We start from the raw sequence: 15,819 nt of genomic DNA, 5'->3' as shown, positions 1-15,819 counted from the left end.
TTCTGTGAATGGAGATTTCCTGTATAGAAACTTCAAGTCCCCAGTTCAGATGTAAATTAAACATCAAGGTTTGCAATACAGCGCTGAGGTTTTGTCTGGTCTTCTAACGTTCCTCTTTTGTGTCTTTCAATATAGCGTAAAATAATCACCAAAATCTCCACTGGAGTGACTGTTGGAGTTCCCTGTATTGTTTCTTGGATATGATCTATAAAATGTTAAACTTTTACGGAGTATACAGAGTATTAAAGTGCTCTGAGAAACAAGCACATACTGCATATTCTGTGAATAGTTGTTTTTATTTTTTTAACATCATTTGTGGCTTGCTGTTTACTGACAGTAGCTATCATATCTGTTATGACTTTATATTTGGAAACACTATTTAGACATTTAGACACCTTCCTTTGTCTGCATTTCATTTTGGTAGCTTCAGCAGGACCAGCACTTTGTCCACAGAAATCCCCTTCCTTGGATTTTATTTCTTTAATGAAGGAAGTGGGATGTTTCATTAGAGGCAGACTACTAAATAGGAGAGTAGAACCCAGATCACTTTTTTTTTTTTTTAAAATCTAGGAAAAGATAAATTTTATTTTTTTTTTCAAGGTAATAATGAGCTCTCTGCCAGAAGCAGAAACTCTATAACAAAAGTTCAAGCAGATAAAGGGAGGGTCTGAAGATCAAATACCACAAGTTTTTCAGTGTTTGAAATATGATCGTGTTTGCTCTCAATGCACTCCTTTTGTAAGCAATTTCTTGACTTGATGCCTGAAAAAAATTCCTTTAATGTACCCTGACCTCAGTTTTTGAGAAATAAGAAAGTAATAGGTCTGTTTAGCGTCCAAGATTTTTGCTATGCTATTATTTTGACTGAATCAGCAGGCTGCACAATACATTCTACTGTCGAAAAAGAAAGAGGAAAGTACTTGCCAAGTATCTTTTTGCTTATCAGGTTTTCTTTTAAAGCTGGCAATCAGAAACAACAAATTCTTAACTTTCTGTTCTTCATTAACTGCAATATGCATGATGGTTCACACTTAACTGGTGTTACAGAACACAGTCCCATGGATATGAAAGTAAGAAGACAAATATTCACAGCTTTTTTGAACAGGTGCATTTCAGTTGTCCATGACTATGGAAGCAGGAATAGAGCTCAGTTCCCTAGGACAAATGCATTAATTCACATGCAATCCTGCTTTTAAATTAAATACCCCCATTATGTGCATTTTGCTTTAATTTCTTGGCTCACTGGGATCATCACTAAACCTTATTTCTCCTCTGGCCCTAAACCAGCAGTGAGGAATGCTGATCCTATGGTGTTCTACAACTGTTTAAAAAAGCCCCAGATAATTCTGTAGCCCCCTAGAGTTTTCTGAGAGAGAAAACTGCACTCCAGTACATCAGTAATCTATTCTGGAATCTGGCAGGTGCTCAGTCTGTTGCTGGTCCACTGGGGATGTGTATGATTTCACTTTCAGGGGAGCTGTGTAATTTTTTTTTCTTTAAAAACCCCTAAAGTATCCCCACAAAACAAAAACATGCTCTTAGCTTCTTCCAACATTTGATTAATCAATTTCCATGTTAATAACAAATATCTAACAAATTTTATGGAATAAAAATTAACTAAAAACCTATAATTTGGTGAGGCTGAGACAAATAATATTTTAATAGTTTTTCAGTCACTTTAGTTACCTGTTTATGACTTGCTGACTTAATCTGGATATGGTTGTTATGGTTGTTTCTGTACTGGGCACTGAATACATAATACCCCACTAATTAAGAAAAAGAGGAATAAAAGAGGAATATAAAGCTATTTGATAAAAAGGTTGATGTTGGACTTTTCTATGGTGGGAAAAAATCTGCTTTGTATTCGGAGACTTAGAGATCAGGGAGAATTTTTTTTTTGTATTTCCTGATTTTTTTTTAAGTAAAACAAACAAAATTTCAGTCTGTACTAAATACACAGTAAAATATTTTGTTAGTGAACATCACTTTTTCAGTTTTAAGAATTTTTTCCACAATGTTTTGAGAGCTTTGTGTATGTCTACAAATATCTTGCCTAAATAGAACATATTGAAAGTGATAATGTACTGTTACCTTCTGAAAGCTTGTGATTATTACTTTAGGGGTATATTTATTGTGTTAAAATATTCTTCACAGGAAAACTTTAACAGCAGAGAAGGCAATCTCAAAAACCAAGGCTTCCAGAAAGTACTGGACAGTGCATCAGAAGTGAAAACTTACTGTACCCTCTAGATAAAAGGCTGAGGAGATAACTGGAAGTGTGTTTCATGGGAAATAGAGAGCTAGGAATGATGTGCTCTTGTGCTTTTTGTTTTTCTTTTCATCTTGTATCTGTTTGTTACCAGTGGGGTTTGTGGGTGAGATCGATGGGGGAGTGGAATATTCTTTGTTGTTTGGACAAGGCCTTGAGTGTTTCCTCACTTTCCTGGAGCTGTGCTGTGGTGATGGGAAACTCAGAGGATGTTTCTGTTCGGTGATTGCAGTTACTCCTGGGACTTGCATTAGGACAGGGGTTCTGCTCTTCTTTGAACAGTGGGCAGTCAGAATACAAATTACAAGTATTGATTATGTAGAGCCAAGGCCACGAGGGAAATTTTGTGTTGGGAGGGTAAAGGTTTACCATTCCAAGTGATTTAAAAGCTTCCTTGGGAAACCTTAAGTGCTTCAGTCCTGAAAAAAAGGAGAAACTTTTTATGCAGGCAATAAAAGAGTATCAGAAGAGCTGGAGTTCATGAGGGATTTCTCACAGTATGTAGTTGCTTTATCTGTTATGGATAGTTTTAAAATATGAATGCTTAAGACTCTGAGTATCCAGGACTTCTAAACTGTGCATTGTTCTTAGCTGGGTAGTTAATGTTGCAGACAGAACTATTAGGAAACAAATAATAATCTGTGTTTCTTAAACTAACATTGATTTCCAGGCCTTGTTAAAAAGCATTTTGTGTTTTCCTCCTGTAAATTGTAAGAAATAATCTGCAAACAGATTCTTCCACATGTGTTCATATTGGTCAAAATATTTGTTGCTGATTATTTTTCAGTCAACTAATGTACTATTTAGTGACTCTGGCACTACTAGCAGTATTTCTCCAAATGGAAGAGGTAGAAAAAAAGGGGGCTGGTCTTGTCATAGCAGCATAATTGGACTGCTTAGAAGTTGTCATGGGAAGGATCACCTAAATACAAACACCTGCTTTTTTCTAAGATACTGATGACAAAGGTTTTAATAAACCTCCTATTTTTTATAACTAAAGAACTTGTGGGTTTTTTTTTTCCCAACATGTATTTTTGCAGATTATTGCTCTCAAGTCTGGTTTGACTTTTTACATTTCTAAAAGTCCCTTCCTGTCTTGATCTTCTGGTTCTTGTGATTACAGGCTACAAGATGTGGCTCTTCAACATCTCTCAGCCCACAGCAAACAAGGGAATTGGGAAAGAAATATATTTACAGGTTGTTCCTTAAAAAATAGGTGCAAAAATGCTCTGGAATTTGCAGTACTAAAACTTTTTAGCCTGCATAGGGATGCATTTTCATTCAATGATCTCAAGTCTTTAGGCAATACTTGTTTGTTCACCAAAATACTTGTGTGAGGTGACCCAGAGAAGCTAACAGAATAGTAGTGAAATGTGATACTTCAGATTAAATATATCTGTATTAAGAAGTGGACATTTAAATGCATATAACCAGATTCCTTTTTTAACTTGCAGAGCACAGGATGAGGAGCAAGCTTAGGGGAGTGATAGAGCAGCTTGGTGGGCACTTGATCAGTAACAGAGGAGGAAGAGGAGGAAAGGTTTGAACAAGAAGCTGATGGAGGAGGTGTTTATTACAATGTTTGCCTTCTGGAGCAGCTGTGCTGAAGCCCTGCTGGCCAGGAAGTGGCTGGTATGGCCTGCTCATGGGACATAGAGAGTAAATCTTGTGTTTTCCTTCTCTTCTGTGCACGGCCTTTGCTTTTGTTTTATTAAACTGCCTTTACCTTCACCCACAAGGTTTATGTGATTCCCCTCCTGCCCTCAGTTCTGCTGAGGAGAAGAGTGATAGGGTGGCTTGGTGGAGTCCTGGCCTCCAGCTGAGGCCAGCCCACCACATCTGTGTTAAGAAATGCAGATTTAAGTGTAGGTGACAATATTCCTTATTAAACTTGCATGGTTGTAAGGGCAAGCTTTATAGAATTAGACAAGACACCAAATTTAAAGGCATAAAGAAAGAAAAAGTAAGGAAAGTCAGACAAGAATTCTCCCTTTTCAAATGTGTGGTTATATCTGCACACAGTGTTATGCAAAAGCTCTCTCACATCTCACGCTCAGAATTTTTCATGCTGAAGATTCATTGTGTGTGGTCAGAATCTCCTGTGATTCCTCACAAATTAGATCTGTCTTCTCCTTCCAATTCTTTCTGTCAGTCCTGTCTTACTCAGGCAAAATTCTAGTCAACTGATTTTCAGTGGTGTGTTTTGGATACCAGATTTATGTATTGTAATAGGCAGATGAGGAAATGCATGAGAGAATCCATTTTCTAATTTATGGTAATGAAGAAAATATCTCCCATTCATTTTCTCTTTTTCTTTACAGAAGAAAATTAGGATTTGCATGTTTTTCTTTAACAATACTTAGTTACAAATATTTGCAAGTCTAATGCTCATACTTATTTCAGTAGCACAACTAAATTTAACATACAAATTGATTTAGATGCAGTTCATAAGAAAGCTTTAAGTAGTCTGTTTCCTTTTGATGACAGAACCTCACACTATGAAGAATTAAAACGGAACAGCGATAGATTATGGAAAAAATAAGGAAGCTTGATTTTAGAGAATGCAAGTATGGTTGGCAGGATAATTTGCTGTTATATTTGTCCAGGTGTATTGTTCAGATATAGCTCTAACTTTCTGTAGCATACAATTACAGAAGAGGATTTTTTTTTTCTTCTGTATCATTTTATATTTCTTACTGCCAAGAGACTAGATTGTGACTGCAGATTCAGCCCTGTCAATTCTCTCTTTACTGGGGTGGGAAAGAACTAGGAGAATCAGGAGCTAAAATCCGGTGGACTGGGTTCTCAAATGTGTTCTTTGCTTTTGGTGGCAGTGTGATGGTGCAAAGCATGAGAAGTTGTGTGCTTCTGTAGGTGGACCAGCAATTTTAAATCAGTGAGTCTCCTTGTGAATTCATTCTCCTCCACTGATCACCACCTTTGCAGCTTTGGGATGCTCTCCAAGCCTTTATGTGGCCCAAAGCACACTGAGGCAGAATAGTTCTCAGCAGGCAATTCTTTTGGGTGTAGGTAGTTGGCATAGAGGAGAGGAATTTCCTTGTGTAGAACGTGAATTGAAGTCTGGGAAGAGCCATTAGTTAATCTTCCTTTTATAGTTTTGTTTCAGTTTATGGGGCAATTCACAGTTCCATGGATTGCTTCTTGGAGCTGGGCTGTGGAGAAGGATTGAAAAAGTTCTGAGAGAACTATTTATATACTGTCAAAAAATTGGCATGGAAATATTTCTGGTCAACTGGTCCATTTTTAATAGAAATTATAAAAAATGTGATAGATCTTGCACTTTTTTTTTTTAAATCCTGTAAAGTTCTGTGTCTGTAATGACAGCCATGTGACAGATATTCACAGCACTCCTACATCCCTTCCCCTGCAGTTAATTATACAATTTTTTTCCACCCTCACAACATTTGTTCTTTCCTTTCCGTAGCAAGCTGCAGATACAAAAATCTGTGCCAGCAGAAAACTAAATCTGGTCCACCATGTTCTAAATCTTGAAGGTGTACAAAAATGGATTCTTTTATATCAAAGTAGCAGTAGTCTGCCACAGTTGAGGCTGTTAGATTTAACATAATTATGGAGAAGCAGCCAGGATTACTGTCATGCTTGGTGACAAAAGTGAGTCTGGGTAGAGCCCAAGGACATGCACAGGCTGCTGGGGGCAGAAAAGGAGCTTGTCTCATTTATCTTAACCAGAATTGCTGTTTGAGTTCTGATTTCTAATTTTTGTGTTGATCCAACAATTTTTGGTTTTTGCATCTTGCATTTAGAAGTGTGTAAGCAATGTGTATGTCAAATTTACTTTTTATTTGTGGGTTAAAACATAATATTTTAGAATTAGTTTTCTTTTGCTCAGCTATATTTTTATGGACATATTGACATTTAATATATAGAGACTACTTGACTTTGGAAAACCATTCATTTGTAAATAGGTGGTAGCATGAATAAATATTGTCTGATTTAACATCAGGAGGATGTATCTTAAATCGTTATTCAGATCAGGGAAAAGATTTAGACTGTTTCTGTGGTACTGGTAGTTACTGAATATTGCTGTTGCTTAGTTGTAGCACAGTAGTACAGAGAAGGCTCTTGGTCAGGTGTGAGAAGTAGGACAGTGAAATAATTTTGGAATCCAGAAGGTGCAGTCTTGGGGTCACAAACGGCACATCAGTAGATTCAAAGTGAGGAAGTTTCTACCTCTAAAGGAGTTTTAAGTTTACTGGAGTTTATAACGTTGTTGTAGCTAATTAAAAAGATGATGAGATTAAGAAAAGGTAATACTTGCCATTAAATAAAAGCAGGGCTCTGAATGAGCTGCCTACATGTGTATGCTCTCAACTGAATGCGTGCCTAATAAGATGCAGATACTAAGAGAATTAATATCTGGACGTACATTAAAGTAGTGCTTCTTTAATGATAGAACAGATTCAGAGTGTCTAACTGAATTCTACCCCGACAATACTTCTTTTCCATTTGAAGTAACTGATAAAAACATTTCAAAAGGTTGGTTTCTTAAGGTGATTTCAAAAGGTTGTTTTGTCAAGGCTTTGAATTTTTGATTTAGTTTCAATGATTGCTAAAACCCGACAGATTTACATGTACTTGTGTAAAACATGAAGGTAGTATCAAATGAAATGAAGTTTTGTTGTTAGTTTCGTGTCTGTGTTTTTGCTGTTTTGGATTTTTTTTGGTGTGGTTTCTGTTGTTGTTGTTTTTTAGAATGTGGAGTTGCAGAACACCAATTAAACCTAAAAGGTCTGATGGTATGCTTTTAAGACCCCTAATTCCTTCAGTTAAATGTCCTCTGGTACAGACAGTGAGACTGTTCAGGAATTGATACTTCTAAAAGCTCAGAATGCTGTGTAGACAATGAGTAGAGGAAAAAAAATAATGAGAAAAACAAATTGTCAGATAAAGACAATCTGAAATGAACATCATAAACCATTGCAATTTAAGTTACATATCTGTATTCCAACCTTAACATGGGCAAAATCCATTTTGATTTTGATCTGTGTTGAGTAAGGAATGCAATGTACCTTTGAAACAGAGATAGATCCCTGTACTCAGTTGTAGTATAAATATTTTAGGACAAGTTACAGTGTTCTGAAAAACCTAAAAATGTAAAAGAATAGCAATGTCCAGTAGGAATGTTGTAATTTACCATGGGACTGATTATTTCAAATATATTTTTCTTTGTCACGTCTGTTGAGTAAAGTCTGTCTATAAGTTTATATATTTGAGTATTGTGAATTTGTTGTTGCCTTTCTGTATAACTCAATAAAATTATTTTTTTCTGTTGAAGATACTTTTTGTTGAATTCAGTTCTTTCTGTTGAATCTCCTTTGCTTGCATCTGACCTTTATTTATGTTGATTTTGCTTCATTTTTTCATTTACCATGCTGTTCAGTTTTTGGATGCCAGAAGAACAAAGGTTTGTCCACTATTTGCAGTAAATTTATTTTTCAAAATTTGGTATTGCTTATTGTGAGTTATTTTGTTTGCTTTTGAGAGATACAGTAATCCTGTTTACTAAACTTGTTCATAGCTTTAGCTTCCAAAATGAAAAAAATGAAACCAAGCAGCCCCAACTCAGCCCCTCCCCAAAGTCCCCTTTAATTATAGTGAGGGCTTTGATTGACTTTATAAACAGCAGTTCTGTTGAGCGCCATGAAGAGCAGATTTATCTTTAGTCTATGAAGTAATTTAGAAAACATGGAATACTGAGTCTTTGAGCTTTGTAGGTACACATTGATTGTTCTAATGGATGTGTCACTGCCTAGTGTTTGTGTTTGTTGCTGTCAATTTTATCTGTAGCTGACATTATTTTGTGTCTGTATATGTTGTCTTCTTTTTTCTTTCTAGAAGCACTGTAAAGATACCATTACAAATATTGTCACCTACATTTGATATTTTATATGGTCATCTGGTATACTTTCATTACTAATTCTAATGACCTTTTATAACAGCATACAAAAAACTTTAATCAAATACTAATTCTACATTCAGATCCTAAGCAAATTTTTTCTTTCTTCTTCTTTATTGCAGCATCTGCAAATGACAATCCAGGCACTTCAAGATGAGCTTAGAACCCAGAGAGACCTTAACCATCTTCTCCAGCAAGAAAGTGGGAACCGAGGGGCTGAGCATTTTACCATTGAGCTCACAGAGGAGAATTTCCGAAGACTTCAGGCAGAGCACGATAGACAAGCTAAAGAGCTCTTCCTGTTGAGAAAAACTCTAGAAGAAATGGAGCTTAGGATTGAAACACAAAAGCAAACACTAAATGCCAGAGATGAATCAATAAAAAAGCTTTTAGAGATGTTGCAAAGTAAAGGTTTGCCTTCTAAGGGAATGGAAGATGACAACGAGAGAACTCGAAGGATGGCAGAGGCTGAATCTCAGGTTAATCATTTAGAAGTGATTTTAGATCAGAAGGAGAAGGAAAACATGCATCTTAGAGAGGTAATGAAAAACTCATTTATTTGTTTAAAATAGCTATTTTTGTTAAAAATAGTTACAGAACTTGTTGCGGTTTTAGACATATTAAAGTATTGAAGTGTTTTCTTTATGTGCTCTAACTTTTTGATGAGAAGGATAGCATGCATTTGTTTTACATCTGTAATAAGTACTCAGCAGGACTGTACGATATTTGAAAGAAAGAATAAGAATATGGAAGAGAAGTAGGTATATTTGGGCTTATTGTTTCTGAAATGTTGCTTTGCAGACTTTCTTTATCCTTTCATTTTGACAAAGTGATGTATCTGGCAAGTCAAGGCTGAACATACTGAAGAGGGAAATGATACCTGTTGCTGTTCTAACTGAAGAGTCATGATAGCATGCTACTTTTATATTGGATTTTTATGCTTCTGGTGTTTGAAAAGAGTGTTTAAAATCATTTGCTCTCCATATAAACAAAGGCTTCTGCCTATGTGTATTTCTAATGTATTTTCATGTGGGGATACTCCAACTTTTTACATAAATATACCATAATGTCACATTAAAACACTATGCTGCTGGCTGTGCTCTACTTTGAGAAAACCTAAATTTGATCCCAAGCCCACCTCCACCAGCTGCCCACATCACTTGTAAATGCATTTTTGGGACTGCATTTGGTATGATTGGATTAGCACAATGGAAAGAAAATCTGGCCTGGTGTCAAGCCCATCTGCCCCTTTAGATCCCAGCAGTGTTCTCATGTGGCTCTGTCAGGTGAACAAGGCAGGGCCAGTCTTCCTCACTGATACCCTGCTAAGGAGGGTGAACGTTTGCAGGGAGGTGGTGCACAACCTACACACAGCAAGGGAAGTCAGGAGAAACACGTCTGTTTGCTTAGAAACTCAGCAGCAGTGTGGTCATGAAAAAAATCCATTTGCCTGACAGATCAAAGTGCAAATGAAATTAGTGCAAGAGCTTAAGAATTAGTGCTCGAGATTAAGAGCAGCTATTTTCATCTAGAGACTGTTGTCAAAATATTTTCTGTGCTATGGACAAATTGTTTTATATTTCGCTTATGTTCTTTAACCTAGAATATATATTTGAGGACTCAGTAGTTTCTGCTGCCCATTTGAAACTCAGAAAGTGGAAAATCTCATGAAACACTTCAGTAAAGTTTTCTTGTGAAGGTGTGGATCCTGAATCTTTTCACAGGCAGAATTTTAATTAAAACTGATGTAATGGATTAATGGATTCTGAGAGGAGTTGCATAAGGAGCTCATGATAGTGAATTTGTGATGAGGGAAGGTTGGGGAATAAGTTCTATAAACTAGCAGACAAGTTCCTGGATTTAGGTCTGCATACACTCTATTTTCAAGGATGGGTGCTTGTATGATTGTATTTCATCTGTTCAATCAGTATGAATCAAGTTTGTGGGCCCTAATTTGGCTATATATGGGACATGAGGAAATTTGAAGAAAGTTTCTAATGAGAATGGTTATCAAGGGCAGTGAGAACTAAATTGAGCTCAAAAAACAGATAAAATGTAAGCTTCCAAGTAAAGTCCAATTGGCATCCAATTTGCTGGTTAGTCCAAGGCATGATGAAAGGACATATTATTGCTACCTATGGACTGTGCATGTTTTTCCTGTTTTTATTCTGAATTAATTTGATGTTCCCCCAAGTTGTTCTCAGGGGCAGGGAAAAAAGTTGTTTCAGTTAATATGAGAATATAGAGGTTTTGTCTGGAGTGTTGCAAGTATAGAATGGGAATTACTGCTTATGACATGCTGATATACCTTGGTAAGTGGTCAAGGTTTAAAATTTTACTAGACTTGTTGCCTGGAATCTGTCCCAGCCAGATTGGCAGGAACTGTCTAATGTTTTTAGAGATTCTGGCTCATGGTTTCTGTGTTTTTCTAAGAATTCAGGCTTTGGGTGCAGTCTCTCTCTCTCCAGCTCTCTTTCTGTTGCACATAGTATTTATAGGTTTTATTTTTATTTATTTTTTTAAGTTTCTGCATATTTGATGTTTGTTATAGGGAGCTTGGAAGTATGATGTGTAGGCTGTAGGAACTCTTTAAAAACAAAATGTTTTAGTAAGTGCCTGTTTGTTTATCCAGGACTCTGGATTTTATTGTTCTGGTGGACTCTTGGAAAATGTACAAAGGTTCAAATTTTTTCTTTTGCTTTCTTGTTATGGAAAGTTGTCTGCATGCTTTGAAGTAACATCAGACATTATGTATAGTTTAAAAGTATTATGTATGTGTTAAAAGTCCAAATAGATCAACCTTTGATGTTTACGTGTAGCTTGGTAAATCCTTGTTCTGCAGTGCTCATTTGAATTTCTGTCTCTGCTTTTAGTCTTCATCCCACACAATACAGGTTCTCAAGATGATAAAACAAAGGTTACTGGGCTGAATCTTCTGCAGCAGCCTGCCTGGTAGATTGATTTTTTTTTTCCCTGTATTAGTGTTTGTAGGTTTTCATCCTAAATGTGTAAATCACCTGGCAGAGTTACTGAACTTTGTTTTTTCCTCCAGGGAATGCTTTAAAAGTAAGCTAGAACTTGAATACATTTTTAATTAATTTAATCCATGAATTATTTAGTATTCACTCAAATTGTGTTGATCTTTCTATACCTTTAGCAAAATATTTGTCATTTTAAAACATCATTTAAAATATTCTGCTTTCTTTATTTTTACAGGTTGAAGTATAGCTCAAGTGTTGAGTGTATTTCTGAGAAACTAGTATTGGGTCATGTGTAACATTCTGTTTGGTCAAATCCTCGATGGCTGTTTCTTCTCTCTAATTAGTTTTGCCATTTTATTTCTGGTGCTTCACTTGAAACTGTCTGTGCCACAGGAGGTTCAGGGGGAATTTCTTCATGGAAAGGGTTGTTAAACGCTGGAATGGACAACCTGGGGAAGTGATGGGGTCACCGTCCCTGAAAGTGTTCAAGAAATGACTGGGTGCAGCACTCAGTGCCATGGTCTGATTGACAAGGTGGAGATTTTCAAAGACTTGATGATCTTGGATGTCTTTTCCAACCTTAATGATTTGGTCATTCTGTGAAGCAAGGGTGAGAAAATTCTGTGTAGCATCATATGAAATTATTCAGCAAATAGGGTTTTTGTGTGTCAGTTTACCTTTACAATGATTCTGCTGTAGTTTCCAGCAGAAAGAGTGCTGTCCGTGGAAAAAAGTTAATGTGGTGCAAATGAAGTTGAATATGGAAAAAATTAACTGAAGACTGCTGATTTTATACAGCCTCAACACTACATTAAAATGTCGTGTAGACATGGACTTCTCATAAGCCCTTTGCTGTTGGTATTTAATTTAAAATTTCTTTGGATCTGAATTTTTCAGTTCATGAAATCTAATTGTGTACCAGCCTAGCTGGAGAAAGGTCAAGTCTTACGTGTATTTTGCTGAGCTTTTGACCATATTTTCCCCTAATGCAGCCATAATTTTCTCTCTTATGCTGTTCATTTCTTAGTCCTTTAAATCAGTGCAAAGCTGGAATTTCTTCTTTTCTTCATTAATTTTGTTCATCTTTTTGATAACTCAGCATGGTGGTGTAGAGAGCTATTAATAATCACTGGTGGGTGATATTTTGACCAAACCAGATGAATTAAACTACCAGAGAGAAACTGAAGCAAGTGGTTTTGAAATACTGGGAATTATGGACACCCCCTCCAAAACACTCATATCTGAAATGAATGTCAGTTCTCTCGCCTTGACCTGCACCCCCTGAGCACTGATCCTACAGGGAACTGCATTGTAAGGGAGGTGTTCTTTGTTATTCCACAGCTGCTTTTGTCTAGCTGGTAACTTTATCAAAGTTCACTTAACTAGGTAGAGAGAAATAACATCTTGTTGTCTGCAAGCCTCTACCACCTTGTCAATTATTATTTTTTTGCCCATTTCACACAAGAATGCACATTACCAGAAATAAATATCCTGCTGTTCTGATTGGCTGATATCCAAGAATCATGCAAAAATTTCTTGTTTTTAAGCCACTGATTGCTTCTTGCCCTTCCCCCACCCACCCCCATGAGTAGCCTCAGCAGAATTTCATAATTATAGCTGCCTTCAAATATCTGGAATTTCTCCAGGCTTTAGATGGTATTTCTTAGAGAAAGTACAGGCGAGAGTCATGGAATTGGCTAGTGTACTAGAGGCAGAGAAATAACTCCAGAAAATAAAACAATATTTTTTTTTTCTTCATTTGCTTTCATATTCTTAGGTGATACAGAATAACTGTGATGTGTTGACTTTTTGGCTCTCAAAGATTGTACCTTTCTGCAGTGTGCAATCCATGCATCTTTAAACTTTGTTTCACAGGAGCAAACTTGTGATGACAGTTTTACACAAGCTTTGTGTTTGAGTGCCTTAGAAATGGCAAATGTGAGGCCCATTATAGAGCAGGAGAAGGAGAATAAAGCTCAAGCTGGAATCCTGCACTTTTACAGGAATAGCAAAGAATGTCAGTGTCGGCAAGGTTCACTAAAATGTTGGGAAATAAGCTGTGCAAAAACTGGGGTTAGATTTCTTTCCCTGTATCAAGGAATTTAAAGTCTAAGCAATAAGCTTTCACAGGGATAGCCAAATTCCCAGCCTGGAGAGAGTTACAGGAAAGGTTTCCTTAGTTTCTGATTCACAAAGCAAGAGAGAAAAAATGTAGCTCTGAGTACCTGTGTGAGCATGAGTTTCTGCTTCAGTTTGGGAGACGTAGCCTCTTAAGAGAATGTTGTGCTCTGTTTCATGCTTTCTGCCCAAATTGAACTTGGTTTTCCATCACTGTGAGACTGAGTCCTATGTCTTTAATGAACTAAATTCACCCAAGTATTTTTATTAGTGTTTTTCAAAGGTAGATGAAATCTATTGTTGTTTTCTGAAAACAAAAAAGAGAATGGCTTTTGCTTTGATAAGGAAATTAATGTGTCCTGTGTGGAACAAAGTGATCTTTGCAAGTAGACTTAAGGAAAAGGACATTCTTGGTCTGTTAGTGGTTGAAAATTTGTCTTGAAGCCATAATGTCATACTATGGCTTTCTTCATGTTCAGAATTAAGTATCATGAAGATCACTAAATGTACATTCCTGTCAGAAAACACAAAATGCCTGCCTTAAAGTTCTTAAATTGGTTATCACATGTCTCTTCTAGAATTTTAAATAAACATTTGTTTCTCTATAACTTTGGGAGAACTGTAGGTAATATGGGGATTTTATCATGTGGAAATCTAGCACAGATGTTTGGTATTACTTTTTTTTAAACAGAGTGACCACACATTATTTACCCTAAGTACCATTAAGTATTTTTTTATTATTGCTATTAAAAACTTGCCTAGGGCAAAGTCCCACTAAGTCTCTAGTGAAGTCAAATGTTAAAATTCCAGCAAGTATTTTATTATATATACATACACGTATATTACACGTGCCCTCTCTGTACAACATACAATTTCACTAAAACAAATTCTGAGATCATATAGGATTTTATATACACATTTTAACTCTTATCTTGCATGTATTCTTAAAATAATGTTGTTCTCTATTTAAAGTTACAGATTTTTCATATTTAGTAGAAAGAACAACGCATCTCTATAATAATTTAAAATGTACTTCTAAACTTTCAAGGGTTTTTTTAAAACTTTGCTCTATCTTTGAACTCAGCTTGGTCAAATAACGAAGGCTGCTGATAGGATTTGAACTGCCATCATGAATTAGTTATTGCATGTTTTTAAAGTTATTAATGGAGCAAAGTTCCTTCTTCCACTGTGAATAGAACAGATGCCTTGCAGACTTGGGGTGTTTACTGTAAATGTCTTACACTGGAGCCAGTAGTAATTTACTAAGGAAATGCTTTATCGACACCAACCGTTTCTTCCCTGAAGTTGGTTACACAGATTAACAACCATTCTAGACTGAGCTTTTTTATTAGGCTCATTAGTACCTCTTTCCTTTTATTTCTCCTGCCTCAACTCAAAATATTAATCTTATAATTTACTATAAAGACAATTGCTTTTTATCAAAATACCAATAGTAATGTGTTTTTAAGGTGACTCCTTAAGTATGCAGAAGGACTCTGCAGTGTTGGCAGTTGCTGGAGACATGAGAAAGTAGACAGAACCTGATTATGCTCTAGAGAACAGTTGTTACTTCTAACATAGCCCATTCAGATTTTGCTGTGACCTGTGATATTCTTGCCAGGGTGCTCGCTTGCAATAGTTTTTATAAGTCCATAAACGATTGGAAAGCTTTGTTCATTTAGAAATCAGTTTCTTTAAAAGTAGGATTGACCTACATGACACCACCACCAGTAATTTGGAATCTCATATATGAGAAAATTGTCAGTAGGAAACTGCCACTTCTCATGCTCACAGCTAAAAGAATTATTTTTGGAAGAGAGAAAAACCAGGTCCATAAATAAGCTGGATTTCTGTACCTTTCTATGTTTGGAGGTGATGAGTATTGATCCTGCCAGCATTCCTGGAAAGTGCATCCTTTTAGAAGGCAATCTGGGTACTGGCTTGAATTGCTGTAATTCAAGTATTGTCCCCAGATGTAAAATACTGTCTTTGCAAGGTTCTTTTCTCAGTTCACACATTTACTACTTTCTGGTTCTATGTCAAGATTTTGGAGACAAGCCACAATGAAATAGAGAAAAATGATCAATTTTGGTTTCTTTCATATTCCCTGTTCTGTAAAAATGCTGGTACTAATTTCTGTGCCAATAACTTCATTATCCTGTAATGTAATTACTTTTCTCCAGCTCTGTCTTCCTCTCCTTTTTTTATAGGAATGGCTGTAGCTTATGGAGGTGACTCACAGCTCTGACATGTTGATTTATTTTCTCACAATCAGAACTGAATTTCCAAGGAAGGGGAGAGGTGGCCACCCTCGAATTCCAGTGTACATTTGTCTGATTTAGACCCTCTGTGTTAGCTAAGTTGAGACTCGTTTGTCTTAGGAAACATTCAGGCAACATTCAGCCTTTTACCTGGACTGGAAATCCATGTATTGTCACATGAGCTGGAGCTCCAGAAAACTGCAAGAGGCCAATCTGCTACCAGAGTCTGTATCTGTATATATACATATATAT

General features: G+C 36.3%; 1 protein-coding gene across 6 annotated transcripts in view; it reads left to right on the top strand.

Annotated features, from left to right (window-relative positions):
- Positions 1 to 15,819, top strand: part of ERC2 (ELKS/RAB6-interacting/CAST family member 2) — a 408,254-nt gene that overhangs the window by 45,426 nt on the left and 347,009 nt on the right. For all 6 annotated transcript variants that reach the window (XR_015773654.1, XM_088061786.1, XM_088061785.1 and 3 more), the window contains exon 3: positions 8,330 to 8,746. Coding sequence is in view for 5 of the 6 variants with exons in the window: in XM_088061786.1 (XP_087917912.1) it covers positions 8,330 to 8,746 (417 nt within the window). In the remaining variant the exon portion in view is untranslated. The remainder of the gene's footprint in view (positions 1 to 8,329; positions 8,747 to 15,819) is intronic.

The sequence above is a fragment of the Pseudopodoces humilis genome, chromosome 13, assembly GCF_049639895.1.
Source record: "Pseudopodoces humilis isolate 2021_Gansu_Grassland_sample_001 chromosome 13, ASM4963989v1, whole genome shotgun sequence".
Taxonomy (NCBI): Eukaryota; Metazoa; Chordata; class Aves; order Passeriformes; family Paridae; genus Pseudopodoces; species Pseudopodoces humilis.
The sequence above is the reverse complement of the archived record's forward strand: the minus strand, read 5'-3'. Positions and strand labels throughout refer to the sequence as shown.